Source organism: Nesoenas mayeri (genome assembly GCF_963082525.1).
Source record: "Nesoenas mayeri genome assembly, chromosome: 1".
In the NCBI taxonomy this organism is placed as follows: Eukaryota; Metazoa; Chordata; class Aves; order Columbiformes; family Columbidae; genus Nesoenas; species Nesoenas mayeri.
The window spans coordinates 16,801,779-16,824,100 of record NC_137541.1 but is presented as its reverse complement, the minus strand read 5'-3'; the positions used below and the strand labels follow the sequence as shown (position 1 = coordinate 16,824,100).

The window sequence follows — 22,322 nt, the reverse complement described above, 5'->3', positions numbered from 1 at the left end:
TTCATGGTAGACTTTCCAAGGGAACTTTCCCTGGTGATACACAATCTGACTTGGAGTTGGCCAGCTCATGGCAGCCATGGAGTCCTGAATCTCATCAGGCTTTTCTAAATGTCTAAACTAGATAGATCTGAAGTTTAAGCTTCAAGTTTTTTCTAATTTTCATTTTGAAATAATGTCAGAGCTTACTTGAATGCCAATCAGAGAATGGAATTCAAGATTCTCAAGCTGCTTAAGTACAAAAAGTACTACTTCAGTGGTGGCTGATTGGGACTAAAACAGTACTGGGCATTCTCTTTGTCACACATCCATTGGCAGAGAACAGAAAAAGCAAAATGTTAACGAGCTTCAGAACTACTGTGAAGAGAAAAAGCTCTCTTATCTCAAGTGACACCATAAATAACTTTCAAGCTATGTGAATGTGAACTTGACTTTGTGAAGAGAACTATAAATTCAAAGCATTCCTTAAGAATAGAAAACATGCAGTATTGTAAATTGAACTGCTGTTATTTGACTATTAAGAGACATTAAACACATGTCTATAAGCAAACAATTCTGGAATGCAATGCAATAGTTTAATGGAAAAAAAAAGACAACAAATGTCTCCTAGAAACCAAGGTATCCAGATTTCAGAGAGTCCAGAGTCAACAATCAACCAGGCACAGCTGTCCAGTCACAGCACTGTCACCATTCTGTGAAAAGCACCAATTGCAAAATAAAACCTGAACTCTGGCAAGTGCTGATAAAGAGTCATGAAGACTTTTTCCATTAATATTAACAAATATCTACCCATACCACATATACAAAAAGGGGGACAACTGATTCAGGCCCATTTACTAACTGCCTTACAACAGAGTATCTGCTCAGAACCAGACCTGCACAATGCTTGTTTATCCAAGAAAGAATGTATTACACAGGCCAACACATCTGTGAAATAATTATAAGACCTTTTTTCCATAGAATCTTCACTGATATATTTTCCTGTCTCATAGCTAACTTCAATCTTTAAAACTTCATCTGTTACACACCTCAGACTTCACTTAACCTTACCAAGTGATGTGAAACTGCTGAACGGATGGTTTTTAATCTACATGTTTGAAATAAATATCAGCAATTTTTTCATTAAAAAAATGGGTAGTGTGCCAAATAATTTACCACTTTGCAGACAGAAAGAATTATAAAGACCCTCAAGTAGTCAGCAAGATTTGTCTTACTAAATACGGGTGTCCAAAGTCAGCACCTTTCTCTGACCACGCCACCACAGGCTTCCAGTAGAGTCAACCAACAACTAGTTGGAACAGTCAACGGAGCTGCAACAGCACAATTCACTGCGGCCGTTAGCATAAGTTAGGCCTAGACAGTGAAAAGTAAGTGAACTTTTGTTGTGGCAGAAGTAAACAAAAGAGTCATCCTCTTGTCCCAATCGACAGCAGCGTTTGTGTGCTCAAGCACACAGCTAAACACTGCAAACAACCTGCGGGCCACCAAGAGCTAAAAACACGTCCCAAACAGGTGGAGACGTGTGTCTCCATGCCATGGTGCTGAGGTTTTCCTGGGACAGCGCTGGTAGGAACTGGGCAAGGGCTGTTTAACTGGGTCACTGGAGTTCCCCCTTGTTCCTGCCTTGTACCTCTGTGCTCCTTTGTGGGTGCAGAGACAAGACATGGACGAGCTGATGATTCTTCTGGGAGGGGTCTGGAAGCAGCCAGGGCAAGGTATAATTTGGGATCGCCCCACCTGCTGTTGCGCCTCTCTTCTTTGTTTGCAGACAAGCTTTTTAACTGTGTAACCTAACACACCTCTTCTGTTACACCACTTACTATACTCATCCTCAAGGCTATTTCCTGGATATTTTTAAGTTTTATACAATATTTATTTTATTGCAGACAACTTGTGATTAGCCACTGAAGTTGAAGGACATCTTAAAAGTTAAGGTTCATCTGAAAACCTTGACAGGAACAGAAAGTGACACAGTTTTAGAGTGGCTTCTCTGGGTAGTTTTCCAAGTTATTTAAGGAAGTGATGCAGTGAAGTAGTATTACTTCTAACATATGTTACTGTGTGCATTAGTGTGTTTTTAAGTTTAAATAGTCTGTTTGTAAGAGTTTTCCTGAATTATGCTGCAGACACCGAAACCTTCCTCACCTTCAGAGTTGAAGAATTTACCCTGAAAATGGAGTCGTTCCCAGTGTGCACAGTCCCACCAATGCAGAGAAGGGAAATAATAAGGAACATGTAGTGGTATTAATAGAACTGTTTATGCCCTTGATTTAAAAATAAATAGTGTAAAAAGTACTGCTGTGGTCCTTGGGGAGGGAGGGTGAGGAGGGCAGGAGAGGTTGCGGGGAGCAGGGAGGATTACTTGGACTAGGGACTTGTCATAAAGACTGAGTCTGTAAATACAGTGATCAGGTAACTGGACTATACTTAGAACCCTTCAAAATTCAGCAAAAGTGCATTTATTACTGACCTCAATCCTGAATATTAAAGAGAATATGTATCACGTTGTTAAAGGATGTTGCAGCAGTAATGACTGCAGCGTTCAGGGAATTCAGTAAGAGAACTAACAGATTACATACATCATTGTTACAAATCAATCTGAATCATCTGCAGTTGGCTGTAAATTAGTGAAACTAAATCAAAGGGTTATTTTGATAAAACACTAAGTGGAAATGTTTTGCAAAGACTTCTCAAGTTTTTTTATGTTACTCTACTTTTCAGCATGATCTGTATGATAAACAAGTCCTGCTGAATAGCTGAAAATTGCCTTTGTACAAAAACCAAATGACTGGAAATAAGACATTTACAGGCAAAATTTAGTCAAGGCTAATGGACTGGAAGGGTATAATTACAGGAATGCCTCCCTGCAGAGCAGTGCCAGCCAACCCATGGCATTTATCATTCAAAAGGATTTGCTGCAGGTATGCCTAAGTCTCAGAAATTCAAGTACTTTAAATTCCACTAAAATATTTTTTAAACTTAAAATGTAACTAAAGAAAGTCTACCACAGTTTTTATAATGGAAACGTTTCTTGTATTTTATTTTAAAGTTTTCATAAGGACCCTTAGACTAAGTTAAATGAAAACTATGTGAATCGTCTTTAGGTTTATCAGTTTAAATATTCTGTTCCAAACCGGTATTTCAGCCAGAAAGAGTTCTAGAGACAAACTGATACTATTTTTGGCATGAAGACAGGAAAATTCAGATGCTTCTCCAAGCTTATACTTGCAGCAGAATTGCAAATATTTAAGAATTTAATTGGATTCAAGTATTGAGAAAAGTTTTGAGTTCGACAGCTCAACACTTCGAAGTTCTTGAAAGATAAAAGGATAGTTATCATGGGTGGGTCTCCTTGAAGCTGGACACTGTCTTCACCATGATGGAAACTTTAACATCACCTCCACAGAACATCACCATGCTATTCAATATAAACTAGAGAAAAGCTTCTTTTTAAACAACTATTTTATCAATGGCATTAAGTTATTTACATAAACAAGAAAAAAGTATATTATAAAATCTAGGGGAAAAAGTTACCATTGGTATATTTTATACACTGATAACAGAATACCGACTTCTGAGATTTTTCACAGGACTTCAAAGCTATTACTTAATGTTTAAGTTTGAGGTTGACAGATACAGGATACAAGATATGTACAGGAAGAGTGTATAAACCATACAGACCACTAATAATAGATACAGAAGTGTCATCTCAGTAACAGAAATGGTTATTCAAATATATACATAGAAGAAAATATATTACTAGGAATATATTTCTTAAGATTTTTACATCAGAATAATAATGCATCATTAATATAACTCAATTAAAGAGTTTTCTTGTATTTGCAATTACACTAAAATTATATTAAATTATACTAAAATAATACCTAAATACATTCTGAGTTTTGCAAATTGTTGTAGTTCATCAAGATCCTGGTTCCTGTTATTTGAATACAAAGTCAGAACATATGCACTGAGTGGCGTTTTCAGCAAAGTTTGGCCCACAATAATACCAGGCTTGCTAAGCCTGAAAACTTCATCTGCCCTTATAATGAAACTAGTGAAGAAAAGTTAATGAAGTAACCCTGGTATATTACTCATAATGAACCCAGTATAATGGGACAAGAAGGACACTCCATCCGACAGAGTAATCAAACCCATGATCATTCACTGCAGTGCAATCACAATTAAAAGAAAAAAAAAGTCAAAAGAGATTACCATCACATGAATTGTCCAGTTAGAACTTTAAATGTTTGCTTTTAATGTCATATGTGAATTTGTAGCATACATTCTGATAAAAATTGTAAAATATTTTCAATTACTCAAACATTAATTAGGCATAGAAAATTAAGATTGTTCATATGATTTGTATTTTAAATATCTCTGCATACCTATGAGCAATAGTTGGTAAATATCAAAATCCTATCGTTGGGAGAAAAATCCATTGATCATAAGAAAGATTACATAAATTTAGTAGGATAAATAGAAAATATTTCATCCTGTGGCTTGTCTAATTGTTTAGGAACTGTATTATTGGGAACAACAGAAATACAAGTAGGAATGTTTGGATTTGAAACAGTGAGGGTTTTCTTCCATGATGCTTGAACAGAAGGCAATAAAAATGTATGATGTGTTCATTTGCAAACTAGAAAGAAAAACATGTTTAAGATTAGTAAACTCTAACTCTGTCTAATGCAAGATGTAATGAAGTCGGTAAACATTTTGGATGAGTCAATTCCTTTGCTAATTGTCCAAACTGAAGCTTAAATTATCATAAAGAAAGACTTCTATTGTACCTAACAATTTATTCTCTCTTTGAAGCCATGTCTGTCAATTGCATGTATCAAGATATCTCAAGACAAAACACCACACCTCTGACCTCAGGCAGCAGTGTGCATTCATCCAGCATTCAAGAATGCCATACTTACACAATTGATTTTTCCAGTCTGCTCCCCTGTGATCCAACTATTTCTCCCAGTGTACAAAACATTTGTCCCAAAAAGTCCTGAAAAGCAGTAACATAAACATTCAGAATTCATATTTCACATTGAGACAAATTTGGTTTCCCACTTTATCTGGGTGCTTCACTAGTGCAGAATACATTCTGCTGAACATCACATCTTAAAATTAATTATGCAATAATGACTCATAAAACAGACTCACTATTACATATTTTACATTACACTGGGTTACATTTACAGAAGTAATTCTAATGCACTCCACTTACTGTTTTTATATTGCCATTTTAATCAACAAAAAATGAAATTTGATGGAAAAAATCATTACTTTCTTCACCTTCTTTAACTGGAACATTTTAATAAATTTCTCTTTTATGAAGTGATTCTACACTGATTCTATTAATTTCTTGGCAGCTAATTATGCTGGCAGAAATTCATGCCCGTGCAGGATCTGTATGAGCACCCTGGATTGACAGTTATGCACAAGTATTGCTCTAACGAGAGACTTTATTTTTGTGTTTTATACTTTAACTGCATCACCGAAAATCACATAATTTTTATACTATATCTCCTTGTAGTATAAGAAGCCTAAAAATATGAATGGATTTTCAAACTGTTGTATGTTTATTGAAAAAAATACAACTCCTTATCTTGCAAGTGAAAAAGAGCTTGCTAGCTCTGCTCTTCCCAGCATCACTGGCAGTGGTGTTAGCAGTAGCTTGTGACTTTTGTACACAAACAGTAAAGAGAATCGAGACACTGTAATTCGTGTACAGCAAACCATAACTTATGACACTGTATATAGTAGGGAATATATGTACAGATAGTTCTGACTCTGCTCTCAGCCCAGGCCACTCATTCCCATCTCTGCATTGTGTTAGTTATGGGTCCATACAGTGAACTGGGTCTGAGAACGAATCCCACTGTGTCCTCTAACTGCTTTGACACTGCAACGCTGTTTCCATAGTCTTCTAAAATTGTTAAAATTTGTTTGAAAATACTCAACTCCTCATTCATTTTTAAAACCACTAGGCATGATACATTCTAAAATAACACCATTTTCTACACTGAAACCACATATTCCACAATTTTCTCTTCCTTTTGGTGCAGTTTCTCTGATTAATTTTTATTAGTTCCACGGTCTGTTATTAATTACAACTGTTCATTACTCTGTTCCTTTTTTCTTAAATGAGGAATCTACCATGAACAAAAAAGTCTAATTTCAGGTAGCCAGTTTTATAAGATTACGTTATTACAGCCAGCCACAATGGCAGCACTGTCTACTCTGGTTACTTCATATATCTGTTATAAAATTTGCTTCACTTGCTTCTCATTTTGCCAAATCTGAGTCACTGGAATTGAAACTCTCCAGGTTGACTCTTTTTTCAGTCCCCAAACTGTTCAACTGTTATATGACACTGCCCAGTATTTCCAAAGGAATGGGTCAACAGCTGTTTTTAGGAACAGGAAGGATCTTATTCCACACAAAGTGACAACAACACACGAGATGTCTCACTATGCAAACACCTCTGGCCTGACATTTTTCAGAAACACCAAGCTCCCAGAGCACAGATATGAGTAAAGTTCTGCTCACATCCCACCAACTCACTGCCCTAATCCTTGAGAGCTCCGGGAAGGAGGCACAGGACACTGGCAGCAACAAGGACCATACAGACCAACCTTGAGCGCTCGGGAAATTATGGAAATTAATTGCCGTGGTTAAGAAACACATTTCTAGCTACCATCTTTCACAGGGCTCTCAGAGCTGTCTGTGTACATAATACTACATGGCAGAGTTTGGTGTCTTCAGCACAGATATCGAGTCTACATCAACTTGTACACATTTCCTCTTAGAGACAATGGAGGGAAACATATTTCTGATATTAACGTTAATGTCTAAAGAATAAAGTTTCACTCCACACTTGAAGATTCGAGGAAATCTGCACTGTTGGTAAAACAGGACCTAATGTGTCTGAGCACGCTTAGCCTTCTATACTTAGAATGTAATGGCATATATGTAATTCACAATGCACTCGAATAGTCTTAAGACTCTCTTTTGTGTGTGTGTTGGTTTTTTGTTTTGTTTTGTTTTCTGGTGGGCTCAGCAAGATGCTAAAATCATCAATTCCTGTTCTAGTAATCAATTGAATCTAGGCTCTGTATTTCCATATATTTTTTGTTTGCACTTCAATAGTCACTAACTTGTGTCATTTTTCTTAGAACTTCATTATGAGGTTTTTGTACAAAAAAGTATGTTTGGGGAAAAAGAAAGAATTCAGACAAACCAGTTACTACAGAAGTGCAAACAATCTCAGGCAGAAGCCCAGGATGAGGATTTATCCTTATTGAAGACACTACAGGGAAGACTTCTATTTTCTGCATCCTCTTATCTAGCATTGTAGTTATTCAGATCACCTTTCCATGATGACAGAGGTGGAAAACAGTTTGTCAGGGGCTTTAAATCTTTACAGGGAGGATCTAACGGGAGATCAATGGCCAAAAGTCTTATTTTTTTCACTGTGAACTGCACACACACCCCACATTCTTTCCATTATTCTATTTTCCTTTGCTCCAGATTCTTAAAGGTTCTCTTAAGAAACTTCTGTTTTTATTTTAAAAGAATCACTCAGAAGCTGCTAAATTCGACTCTCACGTCTCTAAAATCTAAAGTTAATATTTAAACCTTCCACTTCAAGATGATATGAGCATAAAAGATTTCTACTAAATTAACTGGGACACAATCAAAGTCTGTTTACAGTTTAAAATTTTTAAGATGCGGAGAAGTATCAACAAAATGCAGCTTATGAGGTATCAGAAAAGGTATAAACGTGTGCTTAAATATGCTCTTTACAGGAGGAATGTCCCATTAAAATTATACTCACGAGCATTATGTATGTTATTAGCAACAGCACAATCACTGTATTTGTCTCCATGTATCTGGTATTACTTACAGTCAAAAGCAAATAAACATGTTTAGGAAAGTGTAAGCATTTCAACACAAGAAGGTATAATAGTGAGGTAAAACTTACATGTTTTGATAGGTTAGGACTCTTCGAGTCAACATCATAGCTTAAAAAAAAAAATGAAAGTTACATCAGAGTTGCCAGATGACAGATTTGAAGACAATGTAAAAAAAAAAAAAAAAATCATTAAGACAAACAAACAACACCCCCACCCCTCCCCCATATACCACCAGAAAACCCCATCACAATTCTTTCACTGTTTCCATGCGTGAAATTCACACAAATAGATACGTGGATGGAAGTCTCACCAGTAAGGAAGACAAACTGAATCATCACAGATTATAGAACTACGGTTCACTAGCTCTTTGAAATGAAGTTAATTTTCAACAAAGTACAGGCTACCAAGAGAAACTATTGATACTCCTCTTTGAACAATGAAAGCTGCCAAAAATCACAACAAAAAATAAAAATTAATCTTAGAAAACAAACTAACATATGAATTATTTTCTTGGGTAATTTTTTAGTCATTTGACTAATTAAATTGTAATAACTGACAATAAACTAAATTGCTTTAAGCAAGAGTTTGACTTGTTTTCATCTCATCATAATCTTGTTCTTCCTCCAGCTAGAAAATGTCATTGTTTCCCTTCCATTACCAAGTCAGATTTCAAAAAAAATTACTCTGTGAATCCAAGAGAGACTAAAAAACATAATATAAAGAAAATATTGAGGGGTTACTAATCTCTATACTTTCATAGTCTTCCATCTTTATCAGATAATCCACAGTAATACTTTTATCAAATCCCACATTCAGATTCAATTGAAAAATATCTACATCCCTCTCCACCTCTCCTTCACGTTTCCATTCCCACCATGTGCTTTCTATCCCCGTGGTGGTGCTGCCACAATGGGTTGTTGGGATGTAGTATGGACCAGATCACAAATCAGGAATACCGTAACACATAACATAGCTGGATGTGGTGCCATGCAGTCAGAGTTTTAGAAACATATTTGTAAACAGATGAATGACTATAAAAATCCCTAACATAAATTAAAAAAATAGAAGTAATTGCATACTGCCTGATGAAATTTAACAGGAAAAAAAAAACCAAGGGCCAGCTACAAAACTAAAACAAAGAACTAATTCACTGACAAATACAGTAACAAATCAAATACAAACAGAAAGGGGCCTGAGACATTGGTGGCTGTACAGTTTAGGAAGGGGGCTCAGGCTCATTTATCAGAACACCAAAAATCAGATACACACTTGCCACTTGATTTTTGTTGCAACAAATATAAATTATATGACGTTTCTCTATATGAAAAATAATACTTTAGGCAACAGTAGTACATAATTTTACCGAGGAACTTTAAAAAGGAAGCTTCCTAAAGATGCTTCTTTCCTAATCTAAATCAGAGTTTTAATCTATGAGTAATCCATGAGTAGCTGTAAGAGTTTCACGTTTTTAACTCGAAGTTCTACAATACTTTGTTTCTCATCTGTCATTGTTACAGGGCTCTAAAGCAAATCCACAGACTATGGCTACATGGTCACTTATAGGCAAACATCAATAACAGTTATTCAGCTTTGAGTTCAGAATAGACTTGTGTCCAGGTAATCCAGAAGAGCAGCAGAAAGCAGTCAGGTCTTTCTGATAAGTACAGAGTGTGTTTGGTATTTACAGCTTTTCATCAATAAAAAAAAAACAGGAGTCCATTTCTCTGCTACACAAAGAATCAAACTGGAGACCGTATTTTCCCTTCCAGGACCAAGTCCTTTGCAGATAGCCCTTATTCAGAAGTTCTTTACAGACTTTGCTTTCCTTGACTAGGCTGAGCTTAGCTTTCTTTTCCTTGATTCATTTATTTTGCTCGTCTCTTCTATTGCACTGTCTCCTCCCCATAACATACATGCATCCTGCAAAGAGCAAGAGGCAACAAAATCACAAATCCTGTACAACCCCAATGGTGTCTTATTTCAGCAATGCTTTACCTATACTCGGAGGAGAATCCTTTATTCCACAAAGTAACTAGTGCTTACTTAAAGTTATTTTAAATAGCAGGCAACAGTTAAACACTGCAGATTTAATGACATTAAACCCAACTTCTAAAATAAAAAAATAAAGTCTGCACCAGCACCAGGCTTCCATGGTGCACATTAAAGAGTTTGTACCCAGCCATCTAGAAGGACCCTGTAAGCTTTCTTGGCATTGAGTGATTCCTTTCACTCCCTGAAACAGCTGAAGTCTAGGTGGAAACAGCCAGCTGTTGTCTGTGTATTGAACGCAATGGAACTTTTCTTCCTCACTTATCCCTCCAACACTTTGTGTTCACTTAGGAAGCATTCTGACATGCTATAAAAAGACATTTTATGGCTAAAGAAAAATTAGACGTGCGGGGTTCTTTTTGTTTTCACAATACAGGAACTGCTGCCATTCAAGAGCATTTTAGTACACCCTGCTGGCAGCTTCAAACAATCAGCAAAACTACATGAAACATTATTAACATTGCTAACATAGATCTATCAAGAAATCATACTTTCTTCCACTGCTATATGAAGAATCATCACTAATATGATCACTGCGCTACTTATTTTATGCCCTGCTAAATGTACAGATTGATCTGCATTCCAGAAACTTGGGGGTGGGAAACAATAAAAAACAAGAGACTGTAAGAGTCACTTTGAAGCAACTACTTGGGTAAGTAAATGGCACACTGAAACTAAAACACAGAAGATTTTAAAACAGCTTTATGATGAACATGCTAGGAGATTTTAGGCAAATTATGAAGTCTTTCACAGAATGGCTGGAGTTCGAAGGGACCTCTGGAGATCATCTAGTCCAACCCACCTGCTAAAGCAGGTTCACCAGAGCAGATCACACAGGAATGTGTCCAAGTGGGTTTGAATGTCTCCAGGGAAGGAGACTGCACAACCTCTCTGGGCAGCCTCTTCCAGGGCTCTGGCACCCTCAAAGTGAAGAAGTTTCTGCTCATGTTCAGATGGAACCTCCTGTGCTTCAGTCTGTGCCCGTTGCCCCTCATCCTGTCATTGGGCACCACTGAAAGGAGTCTGGTCCCATCCTCTTGACACCCACCCTTGAGATATTTATAAGCATTGATAAGATCCCCTCTCAGCTTTCTCTTCTCCAGTCTGAACAGACCCAGCTCTCTCAGTCTCTCCTCATGAGAAAGATGCTCCAGACCCCTCATCATCTTCATAGTCCGCTGCTGGACTCCCTCCAGTAATTCCTTGTCCTTAACCTGGCAAGCCCAGAACTGGACAGAGAACTCCAGATGCGGCGTCACCAGGGCAAAGTACAGGGGGAGAAGAATCTCCCTTGACCTGCTGGTCACACTTTTCCTAATGCACCCCAGGATACCATTGGCCTTCTTGGAGACAAGGGCACATTGACTCATGGTCAACCTGTTGTCAACCAGAACTCCCAGGTCCAGTTCAGCAGTGCTGATTTCCAGCAGTCAACTCCCAACCTTCTTCATCTGTTTTGCTGTCTACATGATAGAAATGCAATAAATGCAGTTTCTATATCAAGGCAAACTTGCAATGTAACTTTAAATTGGGAAGCAATGGTACTACAATTTAGCACTACTATAATCAACACCTGAGTAATATTTGTCACAATTCCATAAAGCATATCAAGAGACCTCAGTCTTCAGGATTATAGATTATAAGAAGGCAGACTACACTGTATCTTTCTTGATATATTTATTAAGTAACTAATACAGGATTCTCCTAAATATTTCTCAAGAACAAATATACCAAAAGAAATACAAATGAAAGCAGAATCTTGTGAAAGTGAAAATGAGATCAATTCCACCAGTGGAATGAAATTAGTAACTTCAGAATAATGTCAAAAGCCATCTACTTCTGGAATAACCACTTTCATTTTAAAATCATAAAATTCAGTGTACTTAAATGCATACTGGCATTTATTTTAGTAACGAAAATGTTGGCTCTGTATCACTTGTACAGTATTTTATTTCTGGTATGTCCATACCTGTTTTATTGGCTATGCTGCAAGAATATTTTAACATTTTCACATACTTAGCTTTCTGCTTTCTAAAAGTAATGACTGTAAGTAAGATTGTACTTAGACTACTTAACACCTGCCAATTTCTTAAAACTTAGTCATTATTTCATCTATTTTTGAGGAAGCAAAGCTAAATCAATCATGCTTATTAATGTGTTCCATGTCAATAGACACTGTCTCTTTTCAAGTTATTTTATGCTGAACAAAACTAAATAAGTTTACAGAGGCTACATTATTAGAATCAAATATTGTTAACTTACAAATCAAATCGCAGATTCTCTCTTTCTTCAAAGAAGTAGTCCATTATAAATTTTCTTACAAAATCTGGATTTAAAGTATTATCAATTACTTCTGTTCTTCCAAACTGTAAAAAGAAAAGTATATGTTTAAGCCACATGCTATAATGAAGTATAATTAAGTAGACTGTCAATATCAGCAATATGTGATATATGAGAGCACCTGTAAAAAATTCTCTTGAACAGATGCCATGCAAGAAAACGACTGTGTTCACATGAATAGACCAGTTATCAGTGGTTGCAGATAGACTGGTAGAAGATTTCATATTTCAATATAAAGTGTGGTGCACACCCTGTACTGTATGACCTAAAGTTTATAAACATCAGCTCCCAAAGCTGATCAGAATCCACAAAAATCTGGGGAAGAAATGCAGTTAACATAAAAATCTACCAAAAAAATGACAACGGCAAGCAAAAGCTTTAAATATTAGGGAACATTGTTCTTCCATTAGAAGTGTATCATTTTTGCTCCTATTTCAGCTCAGCTCTCTCTTAATCTCCCCTCTCTCTGAGCTTTCGGCAAAATGCCTTTGCTTTCCTGGTGTTTACAGGAAGAACCTCAGCTCTCATCAAGCTGAAACTACTTTAATTAAAACAAAACAAAACCTGCTTTTGATTGACATCAGTTCATACACATCACAAATATAGATGACTGAAAATATCAACATGATTGTTTTGTTCTTGTTTTATCTGTTCTCTCAAGATTCTCAGAAAACCAACAAAAAAGAGAGTTATTATTGAAATGAGCATTTCATTTTGTCCTACACATTGAACATATCAAGAGAAATTTTAATATACCCTATTGAAAAGCTTTTTGACAGTCTGCTGAAAGATCATCATTAAAGAGTCCTCAAAACTGCAATTTGGGACTAGAGGCTTTTGAATGACTCAAAGACTGCCAAGCACTTCATTGACAGGACTTAACTAAATCAATAAACATGGATAAATCACAGAATCATAAAACAGTTTGGGTTGGAAAGGACCTTAAAGATCGCTTAGTTCCAACCCCCTGCCATGGGCAGGGACACCTTCCACTAGAGCAGGTTGCTCAAAGCCCCATCCAACCTCACCTTGAACACTGCCAGGGATGGAAAGAATAAACCTTGCAACTGAAGGTCTTTAAGATGCATTTCCTAAAAATGTTTTCACATCACAGATGTGAATCTACCCACTGTAGCCTGCACAGAGCCCCTAAGCTTACAATAGGACCCTCCCTGTTGTAAGGATAGTCCATTGTCTCTTCATCGCAAAACTAAGCAACTTCCTTTCACTGCTTGATTCTTACTGAAATAAAATGGTAAGGAACTCCAGCCACATTATTTGCCTGCTTTAAAGAAACTCCATTACTGTCAGCAACTCTTTTTACTCCTTTGAATGACTGTGCATTCATGTATTCTAACTGCAGGGGACTGACTCCAAGCACCATTCTTTTACACAGGTCATCTGGAGAAGCAGGCCTGTATCTAAGAGGGCAACTGCTTTGCAAAAAGCAACTATCCACCCAAAGGTCTCAGGTACAATAAAATGTTCAACAGAAGTTAACATATCTTCAAGACACAGCTCTATAAAGTCTCAGGAAAAGGAACAATCCTCAGAAGTGACACAGTGGTGATTTGCATCTTTACAGAGTGTGCTTGAATCCTGCTGGGTACCTTCACTTTGGCTATGCTGTGAGATGTTCAATTGGGACAGTCTTATTCAGAGATCTCCATATTCCAGCACTTCCTATAAAAGACAGAGGAGCAAAACTATCTTCCCAATGAATGATATCACCTCAAAAAGGCAAAGAATATTTAACATATAGTGTCAATTACCATACCCCTTTGCCAAGACTTCACATCATTTCTTATAACCCAGATGGAATGATACTCTGGTTTCACTGGAACCTTGATATCCCCTGCAAGAAAGCTTCTGAATATGTCCTAAGGCACAAATTGTTTAGAAATCAAGATTACTCATTAGCAATCACTGTATTTCTTCAGCTCCCCTAAGCTAAAGCACTAGCTACAAACGGGATAAGCACAAACACAGGCAGCAGAAATCTCCAGAAGCTCTCCAGAGTGATGAAGATACTGGATATTCAAAATAAAATCCCCGAGTCTCTTAAGAGAGGACTAGCACAGGATGCACATGATTCCGAAAACAGATCAAAACATGAATTAATAGTTCAATCTTTACAGTTTGTTTCAGATGAAACAAGTCAGTCCCTTTAAAAATTATTCAAGATATTCTCTGAAACACTGGGACAAAGTTCACAGACAGATTGCTGTAACAAAAAAAAACACCCTCTTGAACCAACACAGGTGACTACTATGGCCAAGTTTTAAGCAATGAGAAACAATAGCAGTGTAAGGAAGTTGGCATTTCTATGGGAATAAGTATGGCTGGAATACTTGCCTGGGCTAAAGGGCCTTTCTGTCCCCTCTGAATAGCAGCATTCAAATTTTATGTACAAAGTCTCTGATTACTTTCCAGGTCAAATAAATCTCAGTGTTTAGGAATAAAATCTTCCCCTGTCAGCTGCACGCTTTATAACACTCAACACTTTTGGAGCCAGGAAAAACTGAAAGCTGGGATGGCTGATAAAATGAAATATGCAGCAATATCTAAGCATTTAGTGCTGTTTGAAGGTATGCATTGAAAATGAGAAGCTACTCTCTGACAAAAGCCAGTAAACAGCAGTTCATCAAACCAGGGATGAAAAATGAAAACAATGGGGTCATAAGGACCATCTGGTTTGCAGTTCTGAACAGGAAAATATCTCATCTGTGTATTTTTTCCCCTCAAATGTCCTATTTCTTCCATTCGCACTCTTAGAGTAAAACGCCCAAATTCTCTCAAAGACAAGATTCAGCTGCATAAAGAGGAGATTTACCCTCAGTAGTGAAGCAAAGGACTCTGAGCCTTCAAAAAGAAATCCAAGCATGAGTGCATTGTAACTGGCGAAGCTACCAGTGGCACAGCAGGCCTACAAAAAATACTTACTAGGTTCGGCTAATCTCTTGTGCTATGTCCAACAGAATCAGATACACATATACAAAGATATCCACGAAAATATCTCCCACCCTGTGCAGACTCAAGTAGCAAATTGTCCTGGGAGACTCCTTAATCACCAGTCAGGAAAGGAAAGGTTACTGAAGATCAGTACAAGCTTGAAGGAGAACAAGAGTATCTCCACTCATGCGGGGTCTACATTTCTATATACATGGAAGACACAGAGGAACGAGGAACACAGGGAGCTGTAGCCTAAGAAAGTTTACTTTCTGCTGCCAAAGTCATCATCTAAACTGAAAAGCACAAACCCAAAATAAATGAGCTCAGAGCATAACTTGTCAAGAGTCCGTCTAGGGGCATTAATACCTTCCCTGACAAACCTCTGGCTCGACACCTTGATAAACACATCATTTTCCTGATCCTTCTTGAAATAGCAAAGGTAGTTTGCACAACAGGAGGATATACTTGACTTTGCAAAAGCCATTCAGGAGAAAAGTAATGCTTAAGGAAAATGGGAAAGAATCACAGAATACTTGAGGCTGGAAGGGAACTCGGGAGATTGTCCAGTTCCACCTTTCTGCTCAATGCAGAGGAGCTAGAGGAGGTTGTCCAGTCAAGGTTTTGAGTATGTGCAAGGACAGAGACTCCGCAACCTCTTCGGCAACCTGTTCCCATGTGTTATCACCTTCACAGGAAAAATTTTTTTGTCTTATATTCAAATAGAATTTTCTGTATTCAGTATGTACCCACTAACTGCTGTCCTTCCACGGGAAAGAGCTGAGAATAGTCCATCTCTGCCTTCTTTACAGTCTCGCACTAGGTACTTATAAACATGGATAAAACGTAAACCTTCTCCAAACTGAAGAGGCCCAGCTCTCTCAGCCTCTCCTGAGACAGGCTCCAGTCCCTTTAACATCTTAGTAGCCCTTTGCTGGACCCATTCTGATATATCCATATCTTTCTCATACATGGGAGGTCAGCACTGGACACAGGACTCCAGCTGTGGTCTCACTGGTGCTGAGGGCAAGGGTCACCCCCTTGACCTGCTGGCAACACTGTCCCTAACGCAGCACAAGATGTTGGGCTTGAACACTCAAAACTTCCCCATTCACTCAGACGGAAGGTACTAAGGGACTGAGGATATGACTGGAGAAGGACAGACAGATATCAATAAAAATCTCAGCTTAATTTATACAGCCTTGTGGACTCTCTCACAAAGTTCAAGAATGACAAATTCAAAGTCTTGTAGTGGTACTGGGGACTAACTGGTGGCGCATGAGCTCTGCAGAAAAGGTCCTGGTGCAGCCATGACCAACAACACATTGGATGGTATGAGCATCAGCACAGCCAGCAGATCAAAGGCAACATTTATTCCCCCTCTATTCAACATATGTGGAGCCCCACCTGGAAAACTGGGTACAATTTGGGGCTCTAAATACAACTGAATCAATGGATTGGAGGAAGTTCAGTTAAATGGACCCTAAGGAAAAAATCAAAACTAAAAAAACCCAACAACAACAACCATAGAAAACCACAAACAAAACCCAAAACAAAACACACACAAAACCCCACGATCATCAGGCTGGATCACACAACTTCAGGAAAAGCCAATGAAGTTCAGTTTGTTCAACTTGTAGGTTTACAGAGAAATCTGTTTCTACTACCATCTTCCGCTACCTCAACAGCATTATAGAATACAGAGCCAAACAGTTCACAGAGAGCACAACCAAAGGAGAAGATGCAATAGTCAAAAGGTGCAACGAAGGAAATGATGAAGGGATATAGAGAAACATTCTTCCAGAAGGAGTGATTCAGCACTGGAATGGGTCCCAAAGAGCTGTGCGGTCTCTGTCATGAGAGAATTTAAAACCTTAGCTGGGAAAGGACCTGAGCAACCTGGCCCAACTTTGAAGATGGCTTTGCACGGATCAGGAGGCTGAACCAGACACAACAGATGAGTAGGAGGGTGGATAACACAAAGGTTTTGTTCACCTAAATTATTCCATGATTATGTCATATTTAGTATCTTGGGTTTTTTGGTTTTATAGTTCCATTAGAAATAGAACTATGCATGAATTCAAAGAGAAAGTTACTTCAAAAGGAAAACTATAATTATGACACCTAAATGACACCTAATTTTAAAACAGTAAAATATCAAAAATTTATAAGTACTTTTTGTCCCTTCAAATATGCATTTATTTTCAGTAAACTATATTTCACTTCACACTATAACCATGTTACACTTAGGAAATCTTTTGGACTTGATTTAAAATGCATGACAGAAGTCTATCGGTAAAAGAAGAGAAATATGGAATATGCTGATGATTAAATCACATGGAGACAAGAGAAGGCCCAACAGAATGCATGTTACATTTCTACCTTTATCTCCTCATCAGTTACACTGAAATGGTTACAAAACTCCAGAGATGGAATTCAGTGCCACTGCTAACTTTAAATTACATTTGTTTTAATTGAGGCTTCAGTTTTTTTGGTCTGTTTACTTTTTTTCCCAAGGGCTACACAAATGATTATTTCCAATGAGACTAATATAACTAATTGCTTTACTGACAAATTACTATTAAAATTTGTTTTACAGATGACATTAAAATGCTGGCCTCTATAAACCACCAGCCTACACTTTACAGCTAAAGGAAGCATCATCTTTTAAAATCTGTTTTCTCAATTTAAGCAGAACAGGTTATTTCTATAATATAGTAACTTGCAACTAATAACATAGCTGCTAATTAATTAGTTCTCCACATGGCCTAGTTTCCCCACTGACAGTTGTGTAAAGCTAAAATCTTAACATGGCCAACAAGCAAATAGCTCTGGAAATGTCATTGAGGAGAGAAACAGAATCAATTGAACTAGTTAAAGGAAAATATATGTTCAACAAAAAAAATAAAGAACAGAGTCCCTTTTCTGGCTTTCCTGGCATGGAGAGTCTTTGTCACCTCATACTACAAGCTCTCCTGGTAGAAGGGGTTTTTAAAATTTATTTAGCCATTTGAATCTTTATAGCATCTACAATTTAAGTGATCCAGCCTAATGGGCTATGAGGAAAATCATAACCTTCATTATAACATCAGAGTTATAAAAGACTAGCAAGGGGGTAAGTCCAATATTAAAGATACAAAGCAACTATTGTAACTATGAGGGTTTAACCCATTCTTCTCCTAAACACCTTCTATATGAATTCTCTGAATTAATTCTTGCTTCAACTTTATGGCTGTGAGCCTTGTGTGTGTGTGTGTGTGGTCGGGGTTGTGTGTGTGTGATTGGGTTTCTGTGTGTGTGTGTGTGCTGGGTTTCGGTTTGGTTTGTTTGGTTTGGTTTGGTTTTGGTTGGTTGGGTTTTTTTGTTTGTTTTCTTCTCTTTTCTTTAATTTACAGTGTTTTACCACAACTGCAATTAAATTGTTCCAATAATTAACCACCACCATTGTGAAAAGTAAGTTCTTGTTTCTTGCCTGATTTTTATTTCACTTCCTTTTTCATCTGTCGGATCTTTCTACACATTTGTTAGACTGAGATGTTTTCCATTATGAAATTAATGTTTTTAGTGTTGATATTTACATCTGACTACAATTATCCTTAACTCACTCTTTCATTATGAAAATAATTTGACCTTAAGTTTTTCAGTGTAGCATATGTTATTTAATCTTTTAATAATTAATTACTTTTAACTAGTCTTTTTTCTTTTAAACATCTTGAAATGTGAACAGTCAGAATCTAGTATTCTGTTACAATTCTAGGTAACTAAAAAAATGGTTTAAACTATCACTAGGTTCTTGGCTCTGATCTAAATGGCTTTTGAAAATTAGGTAACACTCTCCATTGGAAGCTCGCTGCACAAAACAGTATATAAACACACAACAAAAGATAACCCTCTTCTTAGGGTTTGTGATCTAGCTTCCCTACACATTGAATTGTGGAGACACAAACGCATAATGAACAAAAAGACCCGAAGAATGGGAAGCCATGAGCAATTTTAGAAGACACAATGGAAGTTCATGGAGAATATAAAATAACATTTGGCAGCTCACAAAGCTGGAAATCAGCATGATGAGGACCAGTGAGAGAACAGACTTCCAGACAGGTACACAAATTTAATTTGCATCCAATGCATTCTTACAGTGGGTGGACCAGAGGCTCAGAGCCTTGCTCCATTGGCAGTTCCTTAACAAGCACCACTGGTGGATATTGCCAGTAAAACTGCAGTTGGTTGAGTATTTTATGTCTATTATTTATTTAGCATTCACCTTTGAAGTGCTCCCTCTTGTTTTCAAGATTAACACCCGCTTTGAAATGGAGAAATTCAGATTCTTTCAATACATTATTTAAGGCTTCTGTAGTTAACAGTAAGCTATACCTGGCCATATTTCAAATGTATCCTCACAAAGTAAGGGAAAGGAAATATTTTAAAACCAAAGCTCAGATTCTGACTATGCATTTGTTGCCGATTACATTAATGAAGATATCCTAATACTGTAAAACAGGGAAACTGTTTTGAAAAACAACACCCTCTTAAATTCGAGAATGAAACATTTTAATTCTCTGCTGAGGATTTGGTGTGCAAGAAAAACACCGGGTAAAAACACTGGAATCTATACCACAGGGAAACAAGAGTCAATGCCCAGAAAACAACTACTCTTCATTAAATGAAGGGTTTGAATATGAAATGATTTACTGTATTTATGATCCCCAAGCATTTTCTGCAGTGTTCAAAAGAAAGCAATTAGGCAAAAGAAGGAAGAGAACTATGCTTAAAAGGATATGGAACAGAAACAAGGTAAAGTACGTTGCCATAACTGAATACCATTCTTTAACATCTACACATATCATCAGGGGCTTATTATTTGTCCCAGTTTCATCTTCTCCAAACAGTTCCAGGTGACTTCCACCTCCACAAACTAGTAAAATATTAAGTGTTTAAATGCAACAAAATGGACACATAATACAGAATTTTACCGAAATTAGTGCATTCGTCACTGCAGGCAGAAAAAGCACAAAACTAAAGATATGAGATTACACATCTAATGTAATTAATCTTCTACCTAACACCTTATTTTTTATCACTGGTATAAATAGAATACATCACAATATATAATATGCAGTCCTGACTCAAGCCCTCTATCATGCCAACCTCTGAATTTTGACTGTCATAACAGCTACTAGGAATGGGATTCTACTCACCAAACTTTACATCTGACATAGTCAAAAGTGTAGGCTTCTGATCATCACTTGAAGGCATTTCTAAGGAATGATTCATCTGATCTAATGCAGACATCTAAATTAGGTCTGATGAACTGCCCTCAGGATGTTATCTTTTTCCATTAACTATAAATAGTTTAAACAGTCAACTGAGTTGTAGGTATGTATATGTAGACCTTCACCAGACGGTTGAGATAGAGATAATATAGACATATTTTCTAGCAACTATCATGTCAAAAGTCTGCTTTAACTCCTGTAGTTCCCAAACTGACACGATAACCACATGCCAAAGTGCATCACTTAGCCAAGATACTCTCTAATGAGTGCAAAGATACAATACAAGCAATAATATTGCACACTGCCATGTTCAGGTGTTCTTGCTTTGGTCACGGAGATAAGACTCCTGTTGTTCAGCATGGCATTCAAGAGGCAAGTGGCCGGCCTTAAGTATACTCAAAACATTTACGCATTTATGAATATGCATCTTACCTCTCTCCATTCTTTGTTTCCAATGGCTTGTGTGTACAAAACACAGACTGTGAAAAGAAAAAAACATTTGGTCATTTTCAGAATGTATCATATTCTTAAATTAAGTGCACCGATTTGGTAGTCTCTCTGCTGATGAAATCAGTAACTAGGACAATCAAATAGTAACATGTTTTTTTCTCGGTTTTCAGTATGCCTAATGAGATCTGGCAAAAATATGGTCTAGTAGGGTTGTTCTAAAATGGGAGGCAACACTTAAGCTTGACCTCCAGCAAATCACTTGACAATCCTCAGCAGTAAAATTGGATAAAAGCAGGTCTTCATTAAATGTGGATGGCCTGGCTATCCTAGTTAATCCAATGCATAATTACCCTAAATTATGATTCCTTCAAGAGATGAAAGAATTAAAATAAAAACAAATGAGAAGCCTACTGGAAAAAAAGAGACAGCGGAAATAAAAGTGGAAAAAATAAAAAAATAACCTCTCAGGTTTTCTTTCTTAATTCTGCTTCAAGTTATTTATACGTATTGAACCATCTTGCACATACACCCTTTTTAAAAAAATAACAAAACTAAAACATAATAAAAAATAGCATCAATGAAGTTTGTCAGCCTAAGCTGTTTTTGAAAGACTAGGCAGCATAATCCCACAGGCACGACTCTCCTTACAGATCTGGCTTTCCAGTACAGAACCCACTACACATCAATCTCCAGCTTCCCTCAGAGGGACTGGTGACAGAGGCACAGTGATTATAATCAGGTCTGTTAAACACTACTATAGGCACAAATCTTTTGCACTGAAGGAGTGATTTAAACTTTATTTGCTACAGTCTTGACCTAGTTGCAGCTAACAACCATAAAGCAGTTTTTATCTGAAACTCCACTACAAACCTTTTCTAAACGGTGGAAATACTGAGATTTGAACACTTTTTTCCTGACAAATTCTTCTCCTGTACTGATCATTATTTTTTAGCAGAAGGTTAAAAATAATACCGTTTTGGGTAGAAGCCTGGTTTTGTTCTCAGTGAAGTCAGAATCATCAACACACCAAAGCAGAAATGAATTCAAGCTTCAAACTACATTTCCTTCTTTCTTAAAAGGTATTTGCTCCACACACACACACACACAAAAATGCCATTAGGCAGTAGCAAATAACAGGAAGGATAGAAAAAAAGCAAGTTCAATTATTTAGCTCACACAGAACCTAAAAGTTAACACAATTAAACTTTTTTTTTCCCCAAGTAAGATGTCTTGTAGAAGAAAAAGCTTTTACAAAATTTCAAAATAATTCTCTGGAGATGTCTGTCTTTCTTCATTTACTCTAAATGAAACCTTGGGCAATCATACTCCCAGCTTTGGTTCCTGCTCA

At 37.1% G+C, this 22,322-nt stretch overlaps 1 protein-coding gene across 1 annotated transcript in view; it reads right to left on the bottom strand.

Annotated features, from left to right (window-relative positions):
• CPNE8 (copine 8) overlaps positions 1–22,322 on the bottom strand; it is a gene marked incomplete at both ends in the record, with an annotated part of 98,110 nt that overhangs the window by 57,461 nt on the left and 18,327 nt on the right. Inside the window, 4 exons of the mRNA XM_080363808.1 lie at positions 4,923–4,999; positions 7,982–8,021; positions 12,225–12,328; positions 20,957–21,003. Of these exons, the coding sequence (XP_080219934.1) occupies positions 4,923–4,999; positions 7,982–8,021; positions 12,225–12,328; positions 20,957–21,003 (268 nt within the window). The remainder of the gene's footprint in view (positions 1–4,922; positions 5,000–7,981; positions 8,022–12,224; positions 12,329–20,956; positions 21,004–22,322) is intronic.